The sequence below is a fragment of the Rhinolophus sinicus genome, linkage group LG18 (assembly GCF_036562045.2).
Source record: "Rhinolophus sinicus isolate RSC01 linkage group LG18, ASM3656204v1, whole genome shotgun sequence".
NCBI lineage: Eukaryota > Metazoa > Chordata > Mammalia > Chiroptera > Rhinolophidae > Rhinolophus > Rhinolophus sinicus.
The window spans coordinates 16,674,590-16,702,552 of record NC_133767.1 but is presented as its reverse complement, the minus strand read 5'-3'; the positions used below and the strand labels follow the sequence as shown (position 1 = coordinate 16,702,552).

The 27,963-nt window shown below is 50.3% G+C and overlaps 1 protein-coding gene across 10 annotated transcripts in view; it reads right to left on the bottom strand.

Moving 5' to 3' along the window:
• The window catches only part of KATNIP (katanin interacting protein), a 151,532-nt gene that overhangs the window by 66,855 nt on the left and 56,714 nt on the right, over positions 1-27,963 (bottom strand). For all 10 annotated transcript variants that reach the window (XM_019754670.2, XM_019754669.2, XM_019754672.2 and 7 more), the window contains 4 exons: positions 21,699-21,830; positions 18,728-18,856; positions 5,996-6,221; positions 2,596-2,727 (listed from right to left, as the gene is read on the bottom strand). In XM_019754670.2, the coding sequence (XP_019610229.2) occupies positions 2,596-2,727; positions 5,996-6,221; positions 18,728-18,856; positions 21,699-21,830 (619 nt within the window). The remainder of the gene's footprint in view (positions 1-2,595; positions 2,728-5,995; positions 6,222-18,727; positions 18,857-21,698; positions 21,831-27,963) is intronic.

Below are 27,963 nucleotides of genomic sequence, written 5' to 3'. Positions count from 1 at the left end.
AGTGTCAGAGTTGTGAGGCCCTTGCATTGAATGAGAAGTGGTAAACCTGCTAATTTAAAGTAGACTTTAGTAGGTTAAGAATGCATCGTTGCGATCTCTGATAATGACTAAAAGAATAATAAAAGAATGCATAATTAACAAGCTAATACAGAGGAAAAAAGAAGAAGACCATAAAGTAACAGTTCAAAAGAGGGCAAGAGAGGAGAGAGAGAGGGAAAAAAGCAGGAGGAACAAATAAAAAGCAAACGATAAGAGTGGATTTAAACTCAAATAGATCAGCAATTACATTAAATATAAATGGGCTAAATGTGCCCATTAAAACACATAGATTGTTAGAGAATTAAAAAAAAAAAAAACAATTACGTGCTGCTTACAGGAGAAAGTTTGGAAGTGAAAGAATGAAAGAAGATACACCACGTAAACACTAACCTAAGGAAAGCTGGTAGACTTTAAGGCAGGAAGCAGGACTAGAGTGAAAAAAAAAAGACCATACACGGTGATAAAAGGTTCAATTCACCAGGAAGATAGAAAAAGGCTGATTTCTATATGCTCCTCCCCCAAAAGACAGTCCCCCACAAGTACAAGGTAAACCATGTCAGCGGTCCAGATTTTGCCTGAAGAGGGTGAGCTGGGGAAGTCTTAGGTTCCACCCACCTCTAGAGGTGTGAACATTCTAGAGCCTGCTGCCTAATGCCAGTGTTTAAAAACACCTACTGTCCCTGCCACCCAGACCCTAAACAAAACCAACTGCTTCCCCTGGGGGTCGGCCAGGAAGCTATGACTGTTCCCACCCAGGAGCCGCTTGACTGTCTGTGCTTACTGAAAGGGATGTGTCTGTACGGCGGCATCTATACAGACGTATACAGGCGGCTCGCACTCATCAGATCAGAGATTTGCAAGAGCAGCTTTGGCCATGTGCACTTTTTGCAACCTTCACAAACGAATCCTCATGGTACGCGTGGGTCCACTATGATTCCTTTCCCGTGTGAGGGGGCTGACAACGCCATGGTTTTCAACTTTCCTTTCTCCAAATGTGGCTTACGTCTCGGAGCCACGTATACTTAACAGATAAAGGCTGTTCTGGAATCCTTATCTCAGAGTCTGCTTCTGGGGGAATCCAAACGCAGACAGTATTTACATAGCTCAGAACACATGCTCAGTAAGTAAGTGGTAGCATTGTTATTTCCTCCTCCTTCTTCCATCCGCCCTCAACTGCTGGGAAACGAGCTCAAAGCCTCAGGCCTCAGGCTCAAAGTGCACTGGTCCCATCTCCGAACTATGCCTGCGGGGGAGGGGCTGATGCCCACCACCAGGCCCCTGGCCTGCACCTGCAGGAAACAGTCCCTCCCGCTTCCTAGTAAACACGAGTAGAACGCTACAGCCACAGAGGACAGAGTCCCTGGCTCAGACCAGTTGCCTATCTAACAAGGCTGGCTGGCGGGGGCTGGATTTTGCCCAGGGCACCCCAGGGTTCCAAATTCTTGGGATGCCAGGATGCCTTGAGCAATATGAGGCTCTTCAGGCCCCAGAAACCAGAAGTAAGTGGCCCCCACAGAGCCACTGCAGCCCCTGGATGTGACCCAGGGTGTCATGCTGAGGTGATTCGTCTCCAGTCTGTCAGTCACAGACATGGCAGAGGAGTCACTTCCCCAGGTTCCACCTGCTCTGTGCCTCCATTCCCCATCCGTGAAATGGGGACAATTGCAGTACCTACCTTAAAGGCTAGTTCTAAGGGTTGTGATTTACTTATAGATATTAGCAAATTACATCTATAATTTACGTACAGGTGATGTAAGGAAGAGCTTACAGTGCTGGCTGGCTCACAGCCAGTACGTTTCAGTATAACTTCTCATTTCATTGGGAGCACAGCAGACTGACTCTTCCCCATAAACTCTTTTGTACCTTTAGAACATAGTACCATTTATACATATGATCCACATAAAGCAAACAAATTAATTGAAAAGTAAAAACAAATATAAACTAAATTTTCAATTATAACCACATATTGGTCCTAGAACAAGAAGGCAGATGTGATGGTCATATGTCCACTGGGAAACCCAGGTATTTGGTCAAACATTATTCCGGGTGTTTCTGAGAGGATGTGTTTGGATGAGATTAACGCTTTAATTGTTAGAATAAAGCAGATTGCCCTCCATATGTGGGTGGGCCTCATCCAATCAGCTGAAGGCCCGAATAGAACAAAAAGACTGCCGCTCCCGAGTACGAGAGAATTCTCCAGCAGGCTGCCTCTGGGCTTCATCTGCAACACTGCTCCTTCGTGGGTGATGGCCTCTGAACTAAAACATGGGCTGGTTCTGTGTCTCCTGCCTGCCCATCTACCCAGCAGACCTGACTTGCCAGCCTCTGTAAACGCTGAGCCAATTCCTTACACGCTCCCTCTCCCATCCCCCCACCCTATTTGTTCTGTTTCTCTGGAGACCTTGACAAAGAATACATTTGCAAAAGGTCAGCTCAGGCCTCAGCGATGGAGAGGGTACTACAACAAGGCCTCTTCTATCACAGCACCCCCCCACGGCCCCCGAGAGTGGCCCAGGCCCAGTTCCAGCCTGGCTCAGCAGCACCCAGAACTCTTACTTGAGCACGGCCTCTCCTGGTCTGGGAACACGGGGCGTTGCTGGGGGTTCGGGTTTGGCTCGGGTTTGCTGGGAATGAAGACCTCAGCCGCGTCCTTCCGCTTAGCAGACAAATTCCTTTCTTTTTTATGACCTGTCGGAAAACAATTATTTTTCATGTCAACCACCAAGTGCCAGCAGAGCTGGGGCATTCTGCTCGGGCATCTGTTTATTTGCTCATTCACTTATTCATGCAGCAGCTATTTATTGAGCCCTGCTCCACGTCGGGCGCCATGCTAGCTTGGGGCTAGAGATGTGACTGACACACACAACGGAACAAGCTCGCTGACAGCCATTGTGCGCCAAACACCACATTTTGGCAAATACCTGAAGTAGGCTAGGACACGCACAGGTTTCCACATTTTACATTTCCTAATAGGGACAAGTGTTAAACTCGGTGAGGTGCTGGGTTTCACTGACAGCATGGCACATAACATAATGGCACCACCAAGGACACTGGCATCAAAAGAGTACAGTGAAGCACATTTGCAGCCCTTGAGGCGCTCCGAGCCCGCCAAGGAAAAGGACGGCTGACTGGATCAGCGAGCAGGACTGGGACAGAAGGTTCCTGACAACAGGGTCACAGAGGAGCCCGCAGCCTGGAGGATGGCTGGCGGGTCCACAGCAATGAAGAGGGAGGGCCCGTACAGGTGACTAAGAGGTTAGCAGGGGCGCAGAGCGGGGGACATTCCAGACACGGAACAGCATGTGCAAGGGCTGGGCAGCTGGAGGGTGTGTGGCCGGTGAGTGGTTAGGGCCTGGGCTGGTGAGGGAAGCCGGGCAGTGACGGGCCCACCTGCCATGTGTTAGAGTCAACGTTTCCCAAAGTGGGGCGCCTGAACCCCTGGGAGGACAGGAGCGGATTCCAGATGCCATGGGGGCAAATGTTTTTGTAAGCAATTATAGGTCTGACTGTATATGGACAAAATATGTAACCAGCATATCAACCCTTGATTTCATGAATATGATTGCTTGGAACCAGCCCAGAATAACGAAGAAAAGAAAGAGGGAGGGAGGGAGGGAGGGGGGGAGGGGGAGGGAAGGGGGGAGGGAGGGAGAAGGGGAAGGAGGTGAAGGGAGAGGGGAGGGAGGGAGAAAAGAAAGGTGCTGGTTTAAATAGCAGCTAAAACATAGTACAGGCACTTTCTGGAGACGGCAGAAACTTGTGAAGAAGGTGTGAAAGAGGCTTAAGTTTAGGGAAAGTGGCTCCAGGGCCTGAGAGCCAGGAAAGGTTTAAGGGCAGGAATAGAAGGACGCACTCAGATCCCCCGGGCAGAAAGGCTGCCCTTTGGGCAGCAAGGAAGGTAGCTAAACAGAAAAAAGCAAGCAAGCAGGGAGAAGGGCCAGTATGTGACTTCCCAGCATAGGAAGGCCGAAAACCCAGGAAGTGCCTGCTGAACTGCCCTGCAGTATGCGTTCCAGCAGAGGAAACCCTGGGAGCCCGTGGGGGCCCAAACAAGAGGAAAGCCCCAAGTCCTGGGCCCCAGGGGCTCTTGGGGGCTCAGGATAGATGCTGGAGCCTGTGTGAGGTCTGTCAGACTTGTATGGACCTCCCACTGTCTCCTCAACCCTAGAAGGACACACGTTTCTCTACAGTTTCTGAACTAACCGCTCCCTGGCTGGCCTGACAGGGCCAAGGGCAGACCTGTGTGTGAGAGAGGACCCGCTCTGTCCAGTGGCACAAGACAGAGAATGGAGAGGGCAAGTGACCACAAGATTGCCCCCAGTGCGGAAAACATGCTGACGACAGAAAAAGTGACAGCTGTCGATGTGCCCAGGTACCCACTGTCTCCTCTGCTCCCCAGCCACCCTAGAGGACAGACAGTAGGCGGAATGACAGCGTCACAAAGATAGCCACCTCCTCGTCCCCGCGACCTGGGCACGCGTTAGGTACCAAGGCAAGGGGAACGAACCATGCTAATCCATTGGCTGCCCTCAACACAGGGAGGTTATCTTGGATTATCCCAAAGTCATCAAAGGGTCCTTAAAAATGGAAGAGGGACAATTTCAGTTTGGGATGATGAAAAACTTCTGGAGACAGGTAGTGGTGACAGTGGTACAATGTGCGAGCACTTGATAACACCAAACGGTGCTGTTAAAAATAGTGAAAATGGTCAATTCTGTGTTTTATATATTTTACCACAATAAAACACACACACACAGACACACGAGGGTGGCAGAAGAGGAGGTTCGGAGGGCAGTGTGATTACAGAAGAAAGGTCAGGGAGAAGCAGTGCTGCCGAAGATGGAGGAAGGGTCAGGCGCCAGAAGCTGGACAGGCCAGGACGCAGGCTCCCCGAGGGCTCAGAGGGAACACAGTCCTGCTGACTCTGATCTTAGCCCCGTGAGACTCACGTCCAACTTCCAACCTGCAGAACTATAACATAATAAGCTTGTGCTGTTTGAAGCCACCACGTCCGTGGTAATTTATTGCAGCAGCAATAGGAAACGAATACGTCCTGTCCCAGAGCAGGGCTGAGGTTCACGTCATGGGTTCAGGGTCACACGGCTGGGAAGTGATGAAAGCAGGATTTGAGCAGGCTTCCCCGGCTTGGCCTTGCCCTGAACCACTTTACTGTCTGTCCACAGCCCCCTCTCAACTTTCTAGGGTCTTTTCTGAAAAATTTCTTCCGGTGGCAGCTGTGGTTTCTGGCTACTCAGCAGATCTGCCTTCAGATCTACCTTGATTTTCCTTTGGAAACGACTACCTATCAGTCCACGTGGTTTGGGCGGCGGGAACCACACCCACAGTCCTGTTGGCTGGGCCTCGCCAATCAGAGCCACGGTGACTAGTTCAGAGGTGGGACCCTGTGTGGGTTCCACAGCCAGGCCTGGGACTTCTGTTGGGACTGTTAGGGAGCGAAATCTAGTTTCTGGATGGAGCTGCAAAGCCAAGGTCTCAATTCTGGGCCTGTGTGTGGAGCGCCTACCTGAGAATGGTACCAGGATGAGACAAAGGCAGGCAGAAATAAGAAGGAGGGAAGGGAAGGGAAGGGCAAGAGAGGGGAGGGCAGGGGAGGGGAAGGAGAGGGAGGGAAACGAGTCCTGCTAAGCCCTGGACGCAATACTCCAAGCCAACACACAGTCCCTTTTTCTCAAGCCCCTTGGCATGCAGAGGCTGCCGCACATGCTACAGTGCACAAGCCTCTTTGACAGTCATTTACCATCTGGAATTGCCGTGTCACTGGAGGCCTTTGGGAACCTTTGCCTCTTGCTATCACCAGAGATCTGACTGGTACACCTCCCTGGCCTGTGAGATGCTCACCCCAAAGCTGAGGTCAAAATACCACTGGAAACTTAAGTCCTACTGTCGGATTCAGAGACAGCAAAGCCAAAGAAATGCCACGTCAGGCAGAGCTCACTTTTGGAAGCCGGGTTAAATTCCAGCACCACGAGGGTGTCCGGGCCCTGGGAAGGGCACCCTTCTGTCCCCTGGTCCTCAGGAACGTCCCTCTGCATGGAGTCATGTCTGGGATGGTCCTCGGGCTCAGAGAGGACGTCTTCTTCAATCGAGTCATACTCGTCACTGGAACAATCCTTGTGTTTCCTCTGCAGACTTACGCTACGTTCCAGGCTTTTTCTCAGCTCCTGCGAACCATCGAAAAGAGTGAAAAAAAAGGAAATCTGTTACTTGGAGAAACACTCATTTGAAAATAGATCATTAGAACCAAAGAACTATTCCTGCCAAACTAACATTTCCCAAAAAATCGCCCAAAGCCATGTACTGTCATCACTTTGACAATGAGAAAACAAAGGGCAGGGACAAATGAGCAACTCTCCGGACAGAGTAATATTTATAGTATTAAATGTGGTGTTCACATGCCTGGGATGCGAGCGAGAGAGAGAGAGAGAGAGAGAGAGAGAGAGAGAGAGAGAGAGAGAGAGTTTTGGTTTGGGGGCTTGTTAGAACAGATTGTGAGGTCCCACCCCTAGAGTTTCTGATGCACTGCGTCCTGAATGGGGCCTGAGAATGTGCATTCCTAACAAGGGGATGCTGATGCTGCTGGTCCAAGGGCCCCACTTGGAAAATGAAACCTCAAAGGCCTCCAAATGATCCTGAAACTCCAGATGGGAAAATGTCTGGCAGAGTAGTGGGGAGCTGTCCTGTATATGGAAGGGTGTTTCGAAGTGCCTAAATGTCAGGACATTTAGCACTTAACTGCTTGACAGTTTTTCATATGTGTTTCGTCTCCCTGAGGTTGTACATTTACAATCTTAAGGCCACGCATTGAGATCTAAGAGGGACCAGAAACTATCACCAAAGCCAGGATATTTTTGAAAAAAGAACACTAGAACATTTCCACTGGGACAAAAAGTATGGAATGTCTGGGCAACCCAACTGGTCAGCCTAGCTATACTCCCCTGGTCGTACCTAACATTGTTCTGAGAAAAGGAGACACAAGCAACAAAGGGTTGGTGGTTGACCAGCTGTGGTAGCAGGCTCCCCAAAATGTCCAAGTTCTCACCCCTAGGCCCTGTGAATCAGTGAGGGCTCATGAAGAAGCGAGAAACACTGTGTAGAAAAATGTGATTATCTTAGAGAAATCATCCTAAAAAGACCAATAACTAAAACAACAACAAATATATGGATACGAAAGGTGCTGCTGGTGAGGAAATAAGGAACATGTTACTGGAAACTAGAGTGGAAGGAATCCTGTTATACGGTGGCAGAATCTTAGCTGAATTGGTACCTGCATGTGTTGAGTGGAATTTTGTAAAAGATGGACTTGAATATTTAACGGAAGAGCTTTCCAAGCAAAATGGTGAATGTAATCTGATTTCTTCTTGCTGCTTAAAATACAATGTGAAATAAAAGACAAGAGAGTGAGGGAAGAGCTGTTGAGTAAAAAGAAACTGGGATTGGATCATTTGGGAAGCTCTCAGTCTATCCAGGTTGCAAAAGACATTAAAATTAGGAGAGTCCCTGTCAGAGAAATATGCTTGGAGAGAAAACCAAGGGTGTGGCTAGACAAAATTTTGCTAGTTCAAAGTTTAGAGTATTCAGTCACACCAAGGGCTCTTGAAAATTAGACATGTGGCTCATGGATCCCCTTAGATATCTCAGCAGAATCCAGGAATAGAGATGAGATTATCCCGGGAAGACTTGTGGAGAAGGCTCTTAGCTAATGGAGTGAATTCTAGAGACATACATAGGAGACCCACATCGTTTCTGAGACTGTCATACCAGCAAAGACACCACCGGCTTGAACTGAATGGGAGTGAAAAAGGATGAAATCAGAGAAGGCTGTCAGACTCGCAAAATTCTAAGGGCAGGAAACAGGTTTATAAAACTACTTAGCTGCAAACACATGCTACCCTTCACGAAAGAGGGGGGACCAAGGGTGGAGCCAGGACCCAGAGGCTGGAGCCCTGAGCCATGGAGAATTATTCCCGGGCCTTGAAACCTAATGAAGTTTGCCGAGGTGGATTTCAAAATTGCTTGGGTTTGGTGACTGGTATTTTCCTTTCATTTTCTCCCTATTGTAATGGGAAATGTCTGTAACTGCTATTCTGTGCCTGAACCACCATTGTATTTAGAAGCAGAGAACTTGTTTTCTAGTTTCACAAGTCCACAGATGGAGAGGAATTTTGCCCTAAAATGGGTTATATCCAGAGTCTCACCCACACCTAATGTAGATGATATAAATGACGAGATGTCAGAACTTTGAGCAGATAAGACATAGACAATATTTTGGACTTGAGTTGATACTGTTATAGGTTGAGACTTTTGGGAAACTTGGGATGTGATGGATGTATTTTACATGTGCGATGGACATAAATCTGTGAAGGTCAGAGGGCTGACTATTGGAGGCTGAATAAAGGGCCCCCAGGATGTCCACATTTTACTCTCTGGAACCTGCGAATGTCACCTTACAAGGCGAGGGAACGTTGCAGATATAATTAAGGATTTTGAGGTGGGGGAGATTAGCCTGGATTATCCAGTTGGGCCTAATGTCATCACAGAGTTTTTGCAAGAGGGAGGCAGGAAGATCAGAATCAGAAAGAGAAGATTTAAGGATGGAAGCAGAGATCAGGGAGGAGAATAGATGTTACACTGCTGGCTTTGAAGGAGGAGAAAGGGATTCTCATCTAGAGCCTCCAGAAAAAACAAGTCGGCCGACATCTTGATTTTAGACCAGGGCAACTGGATTTGGGTTTCTGACCTCTAGAACTGTAAGAAAAGCCACTAGGTTTGTGGGAAGTGGTTGCAGCAGCAATAGGAAACTAATGGAGCTGTCTATCTTTTACACTCCCTCCCTCCCACCTTGCCAAAACCAAGTATCAGTGATATTTACTGAGCAAATAGAATGTGCCTGGCACAGAGTGGGTGACTGACAAATATTTTCTGAATGACTGTTTTCCATCGGTGTCTGGGTAGTGGCTGTAAGGAGGGGTGCAGTGCACCCACGTGCCTTGGACATGGCGTCAGTGACTTAAACCTCGGCAAGTTACCTAAGTCCTCTGATTGGTGTATTGACACCCATAAAAATGGGTTAACAGATCCCTGCCTCACAGAATTGTTTTTTATTCATCGTCTGAATTGGGGATGGTTTTGCCCCCCACGGGGTATCTGGCAAGGACCAGAGATGTTTTGGGTCACAACGGGTGTCATGCAGGGCGGCCTGCGGGGTCTCAGCTCCTGCTCCCCACATAAGAACACAGGACACGGTGAGGCCAAAAAGGAACACCCACAGAGCCATAGATGGGGAAGTCATACCACTATATTCTTGCTGGTGGGCAGGCGAGACACACGCAGTAGTAGCCACACAATCCGCAGTCCGCCATTCACTTCTCTGCCTGCCAACCAACCAACCAATCAACGCAGCCCCGCAGTTACATCCGTAGCCAATTGGCTAACTGGTTACAGCTGACGGCCAACCAATCACAGTTGATGGTCATTCACTACCGGACCCAGCACCTCCCCATGCGAGGCCGAGAGCCTGGAACCTGCTCTCCGGAACTCTGTCCCCACAGAGGGAAGGGAGTGCTCCTAGCATCTCATAGGCAGAGGCCAGGGCTGCTGCTAAACATCCTAGAATGTACAGGACAGCCCCCCCACAACAAAGAATTACCTGGAAAGGCTGAGAACCCCTGTATTCAAGTGAGCACATATTCATTAATGACACTTAAAAACATAATAAAAAAAAGATAATAAGAAAGTCTTCAGGTTGAGTGTACGGAGGTGGTCCGTGCCCCTTTTATGGAAACCGACTGAGGCCGTGACTCCCGCATTTGGAGTCTGACTCTGGTGGGCAGTCGGAGGTCAAGAGGTGCACTGCTCCTCCACGGGAAAGCGTGATTCCCGGGTGGGCCGCTGTTTAAGAGCAGTGGCGGTGACTGTAAAACTAGCATCCTCTACAGTGGAACAATGCTCTGTACCTTAGAAAACATTTTCAGCTCCTCTCGTTTGATCCTCACAACAGCCCTACAGGGAGGGAGGGAGAGTGAAAGCCTTGATAACATGCCCATCAAGTTAAAACAGGGGAGGCGACTGGCTCCTGCTCTTGGCCCAACTGCCATCTAAGTGGGCTCAGCTTCAGGTGTGTGTCCTGCAGGGGTGACGACGAGGCTAGGCGAGAAAACGGTGGGCAGAACCCTCTGCATCCCCAGTATTTTTGCCCAGTCATCGTGGATCAAAACAATCAAATGTGTGCGGCCAGCTAGGAGGCTCCCAGCCGGGAGACAGCTGTCACCGTCCAGGAAATCGCAGCCAGTCCCAGGGCCCGGAATCAGCCGCACTGACGTCTGAGGCGGTGTGAAGCCACACGCCACAGCTGGCTCCAGGAAGGATTCGGAGGGGGCGTGAGGATTCTCAAGCCGTCGTCAGCCGAGCAGGCTCCCCCCCCAGTCTCCTCACGGCCTTCACAGTGTTGCAACCCTACGTTTTAAGTAACTGTAGTTTTGGAGTCCCCAGAAATTGGAGAACTGGGGCCGAACGCCTTGAGGCGGCCCAACTTGCTACAGGGATTAAATGTAAAAGCTGTAACGTGTGCCCTCGCCGCTGCTCCCGGCTCCTTCCAGATTATCCAAGTATAAAACAGACTCTCTAGCCTTCTGCCGGGGTCCAGCCAACAGGGAGGATGACACTGCCATGACTCCTGGTAATGTATTGACGCGTGCAGGCGTGCTAAGGGGTCCTAGGTGGCACCGCCTCAGATGCTCGCTGCATGAAGAAAAGGAAATGGGAATTTCCGATGCGAAGGGAAGGGCCTGCCTGGATGAGGGCACAGAGTGGGCCGGCTGAGGGTGCCGAGGAGAGCTGCTCAGGGAGGGCTGGGAGAGGAAGAGTCTGGGGCACCGAGTGTCAGGCAGGGGGAACAGCAGCGGTCAGGGCCAGGAGGCGGAAATGGCTGGAGGGCAACGCGCACCCAAAGAGGGGAGGGCAGGTAGCGGGAAGGTGTCCCACAGGGCAGGGCTTTGTAGGCCTCGGGGCAGAGTCTGGATTTTGTTTTAAGGCCCAATGAGAGGCCACCGAGGGTGCTGAGCAGAAATACATTATCTGAGTCCTGCTTTTGAAGATCACCATGGCGCTTGGGTACCACGTGGATTTTGACAGGTGGGGCCAGGGCGGAAACAGGGCGAACAGTGGCAGCTGTGGTGGCAGGTGGGTGACGAAGCTGGCAGCAGAGGTGGTGAGGGGAGATGCATTTGGAGACGCACTTGGGAGGCAGAGATGGCAGAAATGATGGACTAGAAATTAACAATGTATATACCCCTTGGCCAAGTCCCCCCAGGAATTTCTCCTTCCCTCTTAAATACACAAAGATCGTTGAGGCATCATGATCACAGGGAGAGATCAGAACGTTCATCAGTAATACATGGCTTAAATGACTAACACGGCAGGCCTGACGCAGCCTCGGGCAGCCTTACAGGGAATGAGGCAGGTCACGTGCACCTGCTCCGAAAAGTAGCAAGAGACACTTCTGAAAAGCAGCATGTCGGAAAACGTGCATATAGTACAAAGCCACTGTTAAAAATAGTCAAAAATAGTCATTAGTTTCTAGGCATGAACGTATGCATATATGCATACAAGAAGTCTGGGAAAATAATCACCAAATAATTAACAATGTTCGCTCTGGGGGGGTGACATTATGGGAACGTTCTTTTCTGCTTTGTTAAACTGTATTTTTTATCATAAGCCTACTTCTAATTTTGTAATTAGAAAAAGAAAAGATATACTTATATTTATGTTTAAATCCTGTCCCTCACGCCTGCAAATAAATTAAGTCCCCAAAGGAGTGGCAGGGACAGCGGTGTGAGGACCCTGGACTGCCAGTTGTCTCAAAAGTCACTCATCTCTAGCCCTGGAACACATCTTGTCCCCAAAGGGGTGCGTCAGGAAGCAGCAGGCGGCAGAGCTCTGGACGCCTTGAGATGACGGATGCGCGTCTGACAGGGGTGAATCCCATCAAGTGGGCCAGAGGTGACAACAATGGGCCGCCACCCACAGTGGGAAGAAACTTGGGGGATATATAGCACCCATAAGCCCTTCTTGGAAAAAACCTCCCAGAGGACAAAATGCAGACAGTGAAGGGTGCAGTCAGGGAGCAGAGACCGGGAGGAACTGTGGTAAGAGGTCCAGCGGTCAACGCTGCCGCCATGTAGAGGCTGCATACATTACATCCCAGACAATGGCGCACGTCGGGGTTATGCAGCAGAATGGAATGTTCAAAACCAAGCCCCTGGCCTCATTGCCATAGCAACAAGCCGATTCAAATCCATCTTTAATGGTAACAGAAGAGTTGAAAAAGACAGCAACTCTGGCCTCTTCATATTTTGTTCATAATTTATTAAACTGAGGGGATAGTTTCAGAAATATTTCTGATGACAAAGACATTTAAATTGCAAGAATTCTTCCCATTTCAATTTGGTTTTGCTTCTGTTACATTAACAGACATTTAAATGCCATAATTGCATTTACGAAACATGTATCATCAAGAAGCCTCGATTCTGCATGGCTGGTAGCATCTTCACAAAAGAAAAGAATGCGTTTGCTCACTTTGGACGAGCAAACGTTAGGAACCTCTGCCCTCAGAAAGCGCATGTGATCAAAAACCTGTTCCAGGGGCAAAAGACAGATGAACTAATAAGGAGCAACACTCCCTGGAGAAAGCCGTTCAAAACCTTCCCATCTGGAAAGACGAGGACCTGGGGTGGGTTGCTTTGAAAACCAACCTGCCGACACTTGAAAGGGACGCCACACCGGGGCAGCCACCAGCTGCTTTGAAACTGCGATCCAGAAATTTCTCTGTGAAAACGAGCTTTATAGCTTTGCTTTACAACCTTGTTATGTGCAGCTTCGATGTTCAGGGTTTAAAATGTTCAGTTCAAGCCCTTTCCACAGAAAGCCTTCTGTACGGGGCCCAGGTTGAAAACACAGCTGGTGGAGAGCGGATGATGGGACGGCATGGAAATGGCCCCCCTGCCAGAGGGCCGGGGGGGGGGGGAGGGAGCAATAGACTCAGGACCACTGACCAAAATGCAGCAGGGGTTTGACGGATGGTCAGTAGATTAGTGTCCTATGTGCCTGATCTGCCTCTTTCTGCTGGGCTAGGAAAAGAGCGAAACCAGGCAACCATATAACTGTTTGTTTGCAATCATAACAATAGGAACTATAAGATCAACAGCAGCAGCTGCCAATTACCAAGCTAACCTCTCTCCACACCTTAGCCCATGGCAGCCTTCCACCACCCCAGTGGGTATCCTTACCCTACAGGCTCAGGGCACCTAAGTATGAGCCCAAGGTCACAGGACTAGTAACGGCAGACCCGGTCTGGATGAATGACTGTCTGACTCCAAAGCCCAGGCTGTTCGCCACGTGCCCACGTTTATCGACTGCCGGGCACCAGCGCATTGGAAGCAAGTGGTCTCTAGGGTGGGAAGAAAGTCCACGAGCTCCCACGGTTGAAACCTGCTGACACAAAGCTGCCTGGAGGCCACTAAACGTGTAAAAGTGGGCGTTAAGTGTTAGTGGATGAAGCGTTAAACCTCTAACTCTCCTTAGAAAGGGGGACCACTAGCTCTGAGTTCCGCCCGGGCCCCTGGGTCCCCACACAAGTCTCTGAGCCCAAGTCCCCGCCTCGAACATGGGAAAACATGCCCTGACAAGCTGACAGGGTTGTCTGGAGAAGGTATGCAGTGAGATGTGAGCTAGGAATTGGTGTTCCGTGATTGCGTTCACAGAGGGCTTGTTTTCATAGAAAATTCAAAAGTGAGATGACAGCATGTTCTGTCTCAGATCCTATTGATTTTGCCTATGAGACGATCGGGTAATGAGGCCACAATGGATACTGGGAGACAGTCCACAGAAAGCAGCAGCAGTCCTGGGGCAAAGGTCACGGGCCTACAGCCCACCCACCGCCCTCCTCCCGCCCCCGCCTCCAGGAGCCTGGCATCCGGTCTTACAACGCTGGGATTTGAATGCCTTCAGCCGGGCATGCCCCGGTAATTGCAGTAATTCCCGCTGGCCCCTGTTGCCTTATATGAGCTGTTGCACACATTTATATTAATCTGCCTGGCCCAGAAAGGATTTTCACTTTGCATTGTCAGGTTAATTGACTAACTTGTTCTTCTTTTCATTCATTTATTTATTCAACAGATATTTATTGTTGAATATATTTGTCCCCATTAGCAGGTCTGACAGCCAAGTACCAGGATAGAGTGCACCAGACGTCCTCGTTCCCACGGAATTTATAACAAAGACAGTCCTTCTAGAAGAAATTACAAGTGTAATGAGCAGCGGAAACGGAAACCTAGGCTTGCCAGCCCTCGCCGCAAGCCTGGTGGTTTCCTAGATCATGAACTTTCCAGAATAAAGTTACTTGAGCCATAGCTTTAGGGTTCAACCCGTGTCTTTTTAAAAATCACCTTCCCTTGTCAAATATATGGTGATGGAAGGAGAACTGACTCTGGGTGGTGAACACACAATGCGATTTATAGATGATGTAATACAGAATTGTACACCTGAAATCTATGTAATTTTGCTAACAATTGTCACCCCAATAAATTTAATTTTTTAAAAAAATCACCTTCCCCTACACCAATTCTGAAGGAACCATGGCTTGGAAAACCTGAGTTCCACAAGGGCTTCAAATCCCTGTGTGATGTGTTCAGTTTTCTGATACTTCCTTTCTGCCCCCGTTCAACCTTGGAATTTCTTTGTCACTAATGTTCATTCAAAGCCAGATTTATTTATGAAGTACAGTAACGTTCAGTTGCTAACATCCATCATTATGAAGCAGCAGCTACCCCCGTCTTAGGGAGTGGGGTGACGGAAGAGGATGAGCGCGATCTCACGAAACAGAGGCTGACAGTTTCCTGGCTGGGAGGTGTTGTGGGTCCCTCACCTGAGCCTGCCCAGAGCGGGCAGTGGGAAATGGGCCGGGGCCGGCGGGACAGAGACCAAACAACCAAGAACGCTGCTAACCGACTAGAAATTTTGAGGAATTCCTGAGAGATGGAGGAAACGCCAGGCCAAAATGTGCACAGTACAATTTTCCAAAGGAGGAGTGTGTGTGTGTGTCTGTGTGTGTCTGTGCGTGTGTGTGAGTCTAGAGTCAAGATGGAGTGAGGGCACGCCCTGGGGCATTTACGAGGGTCTGCTTTTAGGGCTGCCGGCCCCTCCCCAGCTGTGTGAAGCACAGACGTGCTCATCCACGGGCTGAAGCCCGGGAGGTGGGCACTGGACCAGGAAGGCAGGACAACGCCCCACAGGAGGTCACCATCCCTGGGGTGGGCTGGAAGCCCCCACACCTGGAAGAGAAGAGAAGGTGCTCAGCCCCCAGGAGCATGTTGAGCCCCTGCCCCCCAGTGACCAGGGTGGGGTTGCAGCAGCTAGAATGAGCCCCGGAAGGAGGCTTCTCCAACACAGGGATCAGCAGGCAGCCCAGAGCGAGCACACGTTTGGGGAACATCGACAACGCCCAGAGGCACAGGCACCAAATTTAATCAACAGAAGAAGCAACACCCGAGGAAAGAGAGTTAATAGAGTAAATAGAGGAAGGTGTTAGAATACAGGAAATTCATATCCCTGCAGAGATTTAAGAAGACCTTTCTCCAGAAACAACTAGAGATCTTAAAAGTTTTAATTTTGTTAACGTTTTTAAAAAGATAAACTAAAAGGCAGAAAGAGAGAAAAAAGGTGACTGTTATCTTTTTAAATCAAGCTAAATGATTTTATAAGAACATACATAATACAAAAAGGCAAAAAGAAAGTTTGAAAGAGAAATGAAGAGACTTGAAAGCACAGTGCTGGGCCTACATTTGGCCAACAGAAGCTCCAGGAGGACAGAAGAGACACAATGGAAGAGAATAATAATAATATTAACTGTTCCGGTGCTAAAGAGAGACACAAGCCTTCAGACTGAAAAGGCCCCCTGCTTTAAATGGGACAAAGATAATAATACTGATATATTCATATGGATAAAAGGTACTATCTCTCAGAAAACATCTTGACTCCATATGTACACAATGACAGATTTGAAGTATCTAAAGCAAAAACAGAAATATAAGGAAAAATCAACAAGTTCACCGAAATCAATTGGATTAAATAGACAAAAATTAAGTAGGATCTACTGCAGTCATTTGCTAATGAACATAAGAATTTCCTGGAAGTCTTATTAGAAATGCAGATTTCAAGCACTCCATCCCCTTCCAGATCCAATTCTGTATCTTTGAGAGGGGTGTGAGAATTCCCATTTTTAATAAGCAGCCCAGATGATTCTGATAGAAGTGGTTTGGAACCATACTTAAAGACTCACAAAGCTAAGTAAGTCAATAAATAGCTTGATTTAATAGATATAATGAGAACTTTGTACTAAAAAGAGAATGATTATTCTTTTGAAACACCAAGGAACATTCATAAAAATGATCTGCTAAACCACAAACAAAACCTAAGAAATTTCCCCAAAAAAACAGAAACCAAACAAGCCATTTTCTGATTATAACATAGTAAAATTAAAGATAAACACAAAAGGAGAAAAAAAATAGACAAACAAAACACCTACTTAGAACTTTATTGTTTTTCTCTATTTCTTCCTTCTAAATAACTAGAAGAGAAAAAAAACCCTAAAATCACAAACCAATTAGAAAGAAATGACAATGAAAACACTATACAGAGCAAAATTTGTGGGATAAGGACAAAGCAGTGCTCAGAGGAAAATTTATAGCCTTAACACTGATAAATTCAAAAACAAGATTAAAGAAATGAATTAAACATTTAACTTAAGAAGACAGGATGTAGGATGGGGTAAGGGAGAACCAAAGCAATAAAGTAAACCAAAAATTTTACAGAAGGAATCAAGATAAAAGTAGAAGTGAACTGAATAGAAAATAATAAATAAATGAATAAATGGTGAAATAAACATAGTATATATATTCAATAAAACAAAAGCTGGGCACAGTTTGGCTGCATAGAGAGCTTTTCATCTTCTACTCACTTTACTTCTGAATTGTTTCAATCTTTTCCAATGAGAAAGCACTAATGTATTAGATGGTGAACAATAATGTAAAATAAATGATGAAAAATAATGTAAAAATACCTAAGAAATTCTATGTAGGCTATAAATGCAAGTAATAAAAGACATGATTTAATCCAAGATTGATGCAGAGGTCATTCCTTCTCTTCAAGAGAGTTAAAAAGATGCTTTAGTGCATCAGATACCACCCAGTGTCTTCACTTTACAGAAACACGCTCCTGGGTGAAAGGATCACAGTATCTCTCCCTCTGGACTTGCATTTCATGGGCATTTAGTGCTTGTTCAGCTTCCTTCCACATGAATCATTCATGCCCATCACTGAATTATTCCTGCTTCACCAGCCTTGTGCTATCTAACCCACCCGCCCAGGGCCCTGCCTAATGCGATCAGCCAGGCTGTCTTTTCATCTGAGCTGTCATCTCTGGGTACATTCAGGGCACCACGTCCCTGACAGTTCTGAGTACAGAGGGGCTGAGAGGGAGAAAGACCTCTTCTTCCTCTCTTGTCAGCAACCGACAAAGCTTTCATTGTCTGGACCAGAAATTGCAAACTGGTGGTCTGAAGGCCACACCTGGCCAGCAGTATATTTTGTTTGATCCACAGAAAATCATGAATTAGTTACCAACATTAAACACACACACACACACACACACACACACACACACACACACACACACAACCTGGGAGAAATTGAACACAAAGAAACCCAGGTACCTGGTACCACTGGGTCCCTGCTTCCCCGTGATGACAGTCAGCCAAGCTGTGTCAAGACTGTTCCCTACATCCCCACCCTCCCTGCCACGTCCTGACACCCTGGCCAAGGGCTGTGCTTGTAACCCTGCCTGCCTTGCTCATGTCACTTACAACATGCATTTTCACTGGCACCATATGCCGGCCATCCCAGTATCTCAGGATCCAAACTTCATCTCCCAGACTGACTCTTCCACCCCAAGCAGCACAAAAATTCTTTGTCAGCTTCTGTGCCCTGATTCACAGTTTGGAAAATACTGTCACCGTAATTATAACTTAGTGATGTGATGATTGAATTCAGCTCGTCTGGGCTGCCCAGGGGGACGAGCCGGTATCTCCACCACACCCTCCCTCAATGAATCAGTCAATTATTCAATTCACTTGCTTAACAAAGATTTATTTGCGAATGAACTCCATGCCAGGCACCTTTCTGAGGACCAGAGACACAGGCGGGCAGAGACACGGCGCACACCTCTGCCTTCTATGAAGCCTGCAGCAGCAGCATTTCTCTACACCTCAGTGTCCTCAAGCCATAAAGTGAGAATGAAGACACTTCACTGTCAGGGTTGGTGCAGCCACGCACGCCCCACACTCAGCACAGTGCATGGTACTTAGCGAGGACTCACGTAATGTGCGCCTTCGCTATCTTGTTTTTTTAAACGTCATGAAGCCAAGTCTCTCGTGTGTTATTTTAAATCCTCTGGTGGGTGGGCCAGAGGTTTCTGTGTTCCAGGCAAATCCTGGTGTGACCCATGTCGTTTTCCCAGGTGTAAATAGACTCTCTCATGGGGCCCACCTGCGGCCCAGCTGCTTGGCCGTGGGAAAGACCTGGCCCTTCGTGGTTAGGATGTGGAAAATCGGTCTTACCATCACATCCTGAATGGTCAGAAGGATCCTTTCTTTGTCCACACGGCTTGGAGGGTCGGGATGTCCACGTGCGTTGTGAAGGGCGAAGTTGAAATCAGAGGGCGAGCTGCTGGTGGGAGAGTTGGAGTCCTGGGGACAAGAGAGAGAACTGAATGCGGTGGAACAACTTAACGTATGCCCCTGAGCACATGCTGGCCCCTCCTTCCCTCCGTCACCCCCTGCCGCCCATCCTCTCACTGGGTCATTCTCTGTCTTCGCTCCCACAGCGGATCCGATCAAACTCATCCCTGCTTTACCAGCAAATTACAGGAACACAGCTCGTAAGTGGACCAGGATTCGAACTCGGGCCACCCACTCCCAAAACAGAACCCTGCACCACTGGTTCAGATGGCTGAGTGAGGACGGGTGCGGAAAGATGGTCACACATCGCTGAGTGAAAAAGATGGGCTTGTCATATAGCACGGATGGTATGGCCCCATTTATGTGAAAATAACAGTAAAAAGTAAAGAAAACAAAGGCACTCACCCAAAGGTTATTTATATGGTAATCTGAAACAGAAGTACCCAAGCAGTGGAACTGCCCTAAAAATGATCCCTCATTTTTCAAGGCTCGCCAATGAAATTAATGAATACTGAAGGGTTCTGCAGAGGCCGCCTGCAAGGGACAGGGTGGGTGGGCTGCTCCCCTGGGGGTGCTCTGCCAAGACAGCACAGCTGTACCAGTGCCAACCGGTGGGTGAGCCATTGTGGGCCACGGCAGAGCCCACACACGGCAGACCTGCGGTGACAGGTCTGCAAGCTGTTTATGTGTATCAGCAAGTAGCAGTGACTTTAAAACACTAAGTTATGATTGTGGACAAATATCCAATTCACCCCACTCCAGGATCCACACAAAGAAAAACTCAGAGGAGGCATTCCAGATGCCAGGGTGTCAAGTCCTCCTATCACCTGTTAGGCTCTCCTAAGATAACTAAACGTGGGAAATACCCTCATTGGGAATGGGCCAGGACTGGAACATTCCACATCAACAATCTCCTCTGGGATATAATGATACGTGCCGTTTTCAGTCTGCATAAGGTTATATACCTACGTGTTCACAGTAGTGATCTGGGGCAGTGGGATAATGCAAGGAATTTTATTTCCTTTGTATCGCTTGAATTTTTTATATTGATCATGCATTATCGGGGACAAAAGATTTCTTAATAGAAAAAAATGTATGTTTGAAATCAGTCCTGATACTTGAGCCAATACCTTTAAATAGAGCCTTATCACCCACTGCAACATGCAGCCCAAGGCAAGCCAGTCTGACTACCACCTGGCACTTTGGCGGAACTTTCTGTAAAGAGGTGCCCTCCTTTCACTGGAGTTGCTAAATTGCTCCAACCCTATGCTGGCTTTCCCTCTGACTCCAGGTGGAAGCCCTCAGCCTCACCACAGCCCTCCAAGCCCTGTGTGGCCTGAGGCTCGGCTACTGCTCTGGGCTCTTCCTAGCCCCCTTGCTCACCCAGCTCCGCACCGGCCTCCCCCCTCGGGGCCTCCACACCTGCTGCTCCCTCACCTGGAATCCTCTTCTCCAGGATGGCTCACTGCCTGGCTTCCTTGAGACCTCGGCTCCCCTATCACCCCTTTGAGGTGAAGCCCCCGCCCCCCCACATAAAATGGCAGTCCTGGCCCAGCTTTTCTCCAGCCCCTTCCTCGGCTTTGTTTCTCTGCTAAGCCCTGTCACCTCCTGGCATATTATATACGTGTTTATCGTCTGTTTTATCTTCAGTGTGAGAAACGGTGCCTGAGACCTGGGGTGAGGAGTATGGCCCATGGGGCACACGCCCGAGGGGACGGCTGCTTCTCAGCTCAGTCACTGCTGTCGCCTACATATGTCGTTCCTAAATCTTCTGATTTTTCAAGAGAGGCCCCAGCTTCAGACTTCGACGTGGAATTTCCTGACTCTTAAATGTCAGCTTGTAAGTCAGACATTTGGAAAGCACCGTGCATGGCATCAGAACTTATCTGCGGCACGTCGGTCTGCAAACTCAGAGCCACCGAGAAACTCAAGTTGACCCAAGGACATGATTGAAGGTGAAGGGCTTTTGTGTTGCAATAGGGAAGGTCAGATGGAACACACCCGTGCAACACGCACTTCCTTTTTGCTCCGTTTCAGGCTGCGCTTGCAAACAGTGTGAGCTGGCTGAGTATCTTTAGCCACGCACTTTTTGTTCCGTTCCCTGTTCAGATTGCATCTCTTACGGCTTCTGCCTCTGCCGAGAACTGGCTCTGCCATTTTCCTGTTTCATTTAGCAGGAAAATAACTCTGAAGGGAAATTGACTGTGAAGCCGGACGGCATGCCCCCTCGAGATGAGGAGGAAAAGGAAAGAAAGCAGCACAAACAAGCCCTCGCAGTGGACAAATTCAGTGCTGGCGGGGCAGGGCACTGCTGAGTCTGGGCACGTGCACAGGGATGCTACAGGGCTTAGCAGCTCGTGAGGGGCAGGCCGCCCTGTTGTGGGGCGCTTGGGAGCTTGCAAAGAAGGAATCCATGTTCATGGAACAGGAGGTACCACATGGTCAGGGGAGAAGAGGGAACGACCCTGCCTCGTGCTTGAAGGGCTTGCACGTGTTCTGTGACATGGGGCAGGGCCAGGACCCTCACACACGGAACTTGGCTTTAAACCAGCTCCCAGACTGAGACACGGATGGCTGTACAGACTGATCTTGAGCAGAGGATTGTTTGGTTGATTCAAAAGTGAGAGAGCAAGAGAAAAAATGTGTATGTGTGTGTTTCTGTGGGAGGAAGGTGTTAAAAGTAAGAAGGCCCACACTTTTGCCTACTGTAAAATCCCGTTTCTATGGGCGATGTAGGAAAACAAGGTCATGGGGTCAGCCGTAGGAAAGGACTCTTTCTCCAGGAAGGAAGGAATGCAGGACAGAAAGCACCCAGAGAGCGGCTGTCACCCTGAGCCGAGGCCAGGCCTACCTGTGGGCGAGCCCCAGAAGCACCCTTTGCCTTGACAGTCACGTCCCCACATGGCTCAAAGTCTTCCGAATAGTCCAGAGGAGGTTCGATGTGGAGCCGCCGGCCAGCTTCTGTTCTGATCTGCACAGATTTCTGGACACGAAAATGCAGACCGTTTCAGAGACGGTGGAAAGAACATCTTGACTGCCCTGGGGCAAGCAGGTTGGGGCGGATGCAGGGCGGGGACGGGCGGGGACGGCACCCAGCAGGCAGGTCGCTCAGGCCTGGCATCCTCTCCTGGGCCAGCCTGGGTGGCTCTAGCCACTTCCACTCAAAAGTCTTTCCTGGTTCCCACTGCCCAGAGTGGGCTTGGCAGAATTTTTTAGTTAACTCTTTGGTTTGAAATAACTTATCAGTAGAATTTTAGTAGGTGTTCACCTTCCCAAATAGCTTTGTGAGCAAATAAGTTTGGGAAACGCTGGGGATTTTTCCTTCAAGGCTTCACCTCACCTTCAGTATGCCACCCCGACCTTCCATATACAGACGCACACAAGGGTCACCTACAACAAAACACCGCGTGTAACACTTCTCACACTTCTGGGGCCATGGAGACTGTGTATGGTGGGGGCTCTCTTCCTCCTAGCATTCGTTGCCTCACTCTTGGGGAGACCTACTCCTTGGCCTCGTGGGGCAGACTGCACGGTGACCCCCAGTGTCCATTTCTCCTTCCTCTACGGTATCGCTGCCTTTCCAGATGTGTACATGGCGCCCCCAGCTTCCCTTGCAGCTGGGGGGGCAGCCATGTGAGCACGTCCTGGCCAATGAGGTGTGTGTGTGGGGGGGGAACGTGTGCACCTTTGAGGTTGTGTCCGTAAAGGGAACGGGAGAGCCGCCCAGCTGGAACGAGGAGGTGGTGGCAAGCAGCCGAGGATGGCGGGAGGAGCCAACATCAGAGGATGGAACAACAGAGCCAGTGCCCGGGCCCCTCCATGACCTCTCAGGGCAGGGTGAGTGCCCACCTGGTGTGCCAGAGAGATGCCACCTTCCATGGTGTGCAAGCTACTGTTACTGGCGTCTCCCTGTTTCAGCAGCCACACCTGTACTCTAAGCGATGCGCCTGGAAAACCAAGTTCTCCACAGTCTGGCCCCAATCTCTCTCCTACGTTGACTCCTGCTCATATCGTCACACACCCAGTGGCTGGGGCAGGCAGGGCTGTTTTCTGTACCCTGAGTATTTGTCGTCGTTTCAGTCCGGCATCCAGTCCCAGGGCTTCAGGACACACCCCCTCTCAGTCCCTGTGCTAGAGGAGGGACGGTGACTGAGGCCTGGCCAATCAGCGCATTCCGCTCCTCACCACGTGCCCTGGCCAATCAGCGCATTCCGCTCCTCACCACGTGCCCTAGCCAATCAGCGTGTTCCACCACTCACCACGTGCCCTGGCTGGTTTAGGAGAATGGACTCAAGGCAGCCAATGAGAGAAGCCCTAGGAGTCCTGCGAGAGCTGCAGGGAGGGGGTGCACCCTTGCTGCAGGGGTGCTAAGCGAAAGGGAGGCACGCCAGGGGCTGCTGGGGACACCCTGCCCCAACACAGACCAGAGAGCTGAGAGACGGAAGCAGAGGCCTGCTGGCTTGGTTCAGACCCCTGGATCCAGCCACGCCTGAAGGAAAACCCCACGCGCTGAAACTTGCTCCTGTTCGCTGAACCACGGCAGGATGTCTGCTGTTTGTGACAGAGTCCCGACCTTGTCTATGCCCTCACGCTCCCCCTCTGTGCCTTTGCTCACGCTGTTCTCCCAACCTTAATGCCGCGCTCCCAAATCTCCACGTACCAAACCCTAGCCAGGCCGTGGAGACACTCCGCCGACCCCGTCGCTGTCCCCTGCCCTCTCCGGGCCCACGGACGGAACCCGGCACACAGTGCAGCAGTGTGTCCCTTTAAGATGGCCCCGTGGCTGGGGGCCCTTGCAGGCCGTGTGAGTCAGATGTGAGCGGCTGGAAGTCTGTGGGTGCAGCCACCGAGAAAGCCACTGTATTCCCGCTAACCAGGGAAGGTTAGCAGGACTTTCGCCCTTTATCCTCCTAACTTCCGCCCTGATGGAATGTGGATGTGATGTTTGGGTGCAGAGTGGCCATCTCGTAAGAATGAGGAAGAAAGCTACATGCTCAGGACGGCCTGGTGGGAAACAGGGAGCCCATGTCCCCAGCTGCCTCCAGACGCTCTGATCATGTGGGAGAAACCTTGTGTAAGCTCAGCGCCCAGTGCCAGCTACACGCAGCTGAGCCGGTCCTGGTTGCTGACCCTCCCTTGGGCACGTGTGATTATTTTTGTGGTTACATTAGAGTTGCGCATGTGAGGTGAAGGGCCTGGGTCCTAAACTCAAGCAGGTCGGTTGGATTCCTGGAACTCTGACGCTTAGTCCCTTTTTAACCACAGGCAAGTCGGGTAACCTCGCTGAGCACTCCTTTCTTTATCTATTAAAGTGGCACTAAGGACACTTGTGTCACAGAACTGCTGTGAGGATGACTCGCACCTCCCCCCAAGTGAACTTTTTGTCCCCTAGAAGCAAACCACCTGTGTCACCTGATAGTCAAGTGAAGGAACTGCCTGCCACCTGTTCCATGCTGGAGTCAGAGCAGCTATGCTGGGCTTGGAGGGCAGGGCTGGGACCAGGGTGGTGCCCGGGTGGTGCATGCGAGGTGCCCAGAACACTGCAGGAGGGGTGCCCGCTCGGGTGCCCTGCACGCACACGGATCTGACAGCGAGGGCCTCCTACAGCTCCCGGCCTGGGCTACACCCTGGTCCCAAGAGAAGGAAGAGGCCCACCGTCCGCTCCCTAAATCTGTTACCCACCGGAGGGGTAGTGCTTTAGACCCGGCATTTCCCCTCATGCCCCAGGGGTGTCAGCACCGTTCACGCGCGACGATTCTGCTTTCCCACAGCTGAGTGACCTTAGCCATCAACTCGACAAGTGGAACAGAGGCCGGAGCCCTGGTGCCCTGGGGACACTCGGCAGGCGAGACAGAACCCCTTTCTCACCCCCATCCACACAGCCCCCATTCCCATCGGTGCTCTCACACTAGGTGCCGTGTCACTTGGTGCAGACCGAACACGTTCTGAGTGCTTTGGGTGCATTTATCTGCTCACTTAGTGCTCATGGTAACCCTGGGGGGAAACCGAGGCACAAGGCTGTCAACCCCTTGCCCAAGGTCACTCAGTCTAGATTTGAACCACAGCAGTATGGCTGCAGAGACCTTGCCCTCAACCAGCGATGGGCCAATGTTTCCTGTGAAAAGTCAGTATTTTAGGTTTTTCCAGTCACGTGACCTCTGCTACAACATTCATGGGTCCCACTGTAGCTCAAACGCAGCCATGGGTAATGCATGAACAAACAGGCATGGCTGTGTCCTAAAAATACTTCATTTGCAAGAACAGGCTATGCCCAGATTTGGCTCAAGAGCTGTCGTTGGCTGACCAACCCCAGTTCTAAACCACCACGCGATACGCTCATCCCACCTTGTCCATGGGGGATGCGTTCCAAGACCCTTGTGGATGCCTGAAATCGTGGATAGTACCGAACCCTATATATACTGTGCTTTTTTCCCTATACAGACATACCTATGATAAAGTTTAATTTATAAACTAGTCATAGGGAGAGATTAACTACAGTAACTAATAATAAAGCCAAACAACTACTATAACAATCGAGTGCGATAAAAATTATGTGAACGTGGCAGTGTTAAGTAAAACCAGGGTGACTTGAACATCAGCCCTGCGACACCACGACAGCCGATCTGACCACCGAGACGGCTCCTGAGTGACTGAACAGGCAGGGAGCGTGGACGGCACAGGGATGCTGGACAGAGGGAGGATTCACGTCCTGTGTGGGATGGAGCAGGACAGCATGGGATTTCACCGTGCTACTCAGAACAGCGCAACAGCAGAACCTTACGAATTGTCTACTTCTGGAATTTTCCATTTAATATTTTTGGACTGCCGTTGACCGAGGGTAACAGAAACCGCAAACCGCAACAGAAAGCAAAACCGTGGATGGGGGGGCGGGGCCAGGGAGCTGCTATATTGCTCCCAACAGGAACGTGAAGAATAAATGCGCCCAGCCTGTGCCTTAGGGGAGCACAGAGGGAAATTAAAGAATTTCCTGAGAATATCTAACACCCAAAAGGGGGGCAGGGACGGAGCTAGAGATCATTCAAGGAGAAGATCTCAGTGAGTGTGTAAGGGGCTGAAGAAGGCAGGTCGGGAGCCACCCTGTCAGGGCTCAGGGAAGGGGACGAGGTACAGGACGCTGCCACCGGACGGTTTCCTCCTCCAGGAGGCCTTGTCCCCTGGTGATGCCCCCGGACTCTGAGAGCGCCCTGCCGTTTCTGGAACCACGCTGCCCTCCACCTTCCTCATGACCCTCAGCCTCACCGCCTAAGCCTCAGGCTCCCTGTGTGGCCTCACTGCCTCGGAGCATTTCTGCCTTTGTCAGCTCACTCTCGGAGCATTTCTGAGTGTGCGGAGGGTAAACACGACACAGAATACATAAAACCCGGGGCCTCCAGGCCAGGAGACTCATGGGGGCTTTCCCGCCTCAGGGCAGGATGAAGCTATAAAGGCTTTGAATTTCATCACAGAGATGGATTTTCCATGACGCCTCAGGGAGAGCGGGCCTCCCTCCTTCCCAGGAACCACTCAATAACGTCCAAATGCTGAAACTGTGCACAAGAGGGGGAGGACGGGGAGGAGAGGACACGGAGGGAAGCCCACTGGGCATGGGGGCCCTCCATGGGTGGCTATTCCTTTACCTAGAAAGGGAGGGCTTGGGGCAAGTGTCTCGCCACCCCACATGCCATCCATGGGCCAGCAGCACTGGCTCCTCCTGGGAATTCATGAGAAATGCAGCATCTCAGAGCTAGGAATCAGATTCTGCGTTTTAACAAGACTCATTCTAAAGGCGATTTATAAACACATTCAAGTTTAAGCAGCATGAGATCTAGGAGGTTTTGTAGTGGGCACTGTTGTTTCCATTGTTCAGCACGCGTCCCCCGTCTTCTGGTAAAAACACCCTGGTTTTCTTTTGGGAAATCCTCCCCCTCCCAGCCCCCAAGCCAAGTGTTCACGGGAAACTGAGTCCAGGGGTGGGTGGAGGCTATGACCCGGGCCTGGCCAATCTGAGTGTTTGACCCCTCTGTCCCAGTGACTGGGTGATTGGTTCAGGGGAGACAAGAGAGATCCAATAGCAGGGTGATGCAATGTAAGTTGGGAGCTGCTGGTGGCCTGGCTATCTGGGTACCACACAGGGCAACCTGGGGAAAAGCAGAGATCGGAGATGGAGAAGAGCCTGCCACACTGTCTGAGCACCTGGATCCAGCCGTGCCTGAAACCCCAGGGAACCCACTGGCAAGTGAGATCTGGATTCATGCAGCTCTGCTGGTCTGATCTAAATGGTAAACGAGAAAGAGCTCCAGTGTTCAAGGAGGAGCACCCACATGCCTCTCCCTCTCCTGCCCCTTCCCCACCCTCCCTCTGCCCTGAAGTATCTCTCTCCCCTTCCCAGGAAATTAACTGTTCGCCTCACCAAAGTGTCAGGAGACAGGTTTGCAGCAGGTATGAAGGCACTTAATCAGCAAGTCCTTACCGAGTACTGACTGCATACAAGGTTCTGGAAACACGTCAAGATATAAAAAAAACGTAAAATCCAGAGCCCTGGGCTGTTAAGGAGTTTATGTGGCACACATCACGGAAGGTGTTTATGCAACACGGGACAAAATTCATGTGCTCCAGAAAGTTTCTAACCGCTGAGTGGGTGCCGGAGAGGGGAATAAATAGCCCCTCCATCTGGCTGGCTCTCCCGCCCCAGCCCCGGGGAGGCGCCTCTGCCACCACTGGGGGGACATGGAGAGCAGCCCTGCCCACATCACCCTGCCCACCTCCCATGAGCAGCACAGGCTGGCAGGTTCCCAACCAGCCCCCAGGCTATACCAGCTCCCTCCTCCCACCTTCACGCCCTCACAGGCGTGACGCCCAGGCTCCCGGCTGCCTCCCCAGCTGGAAGCAGCGTCACCCTGAGTGGGCATTTCTAAGCAGCTGCTCTCTCCTGCCCACCTGCAGTGCTCAGACCTGCTGAGGCCCCTGTGGTATCGACGACAGACGGGGACAAGATTTCAACACCCCAACACCCACGTTCCAGCCTGGCAGCCAAGGCCAGCTTGTTTCGTCCTCGGCCACACTCAGGCCAGCGCCATGCCCACAGCTGCCCCTCTTTGCAAAATGTTCTAGGAGGT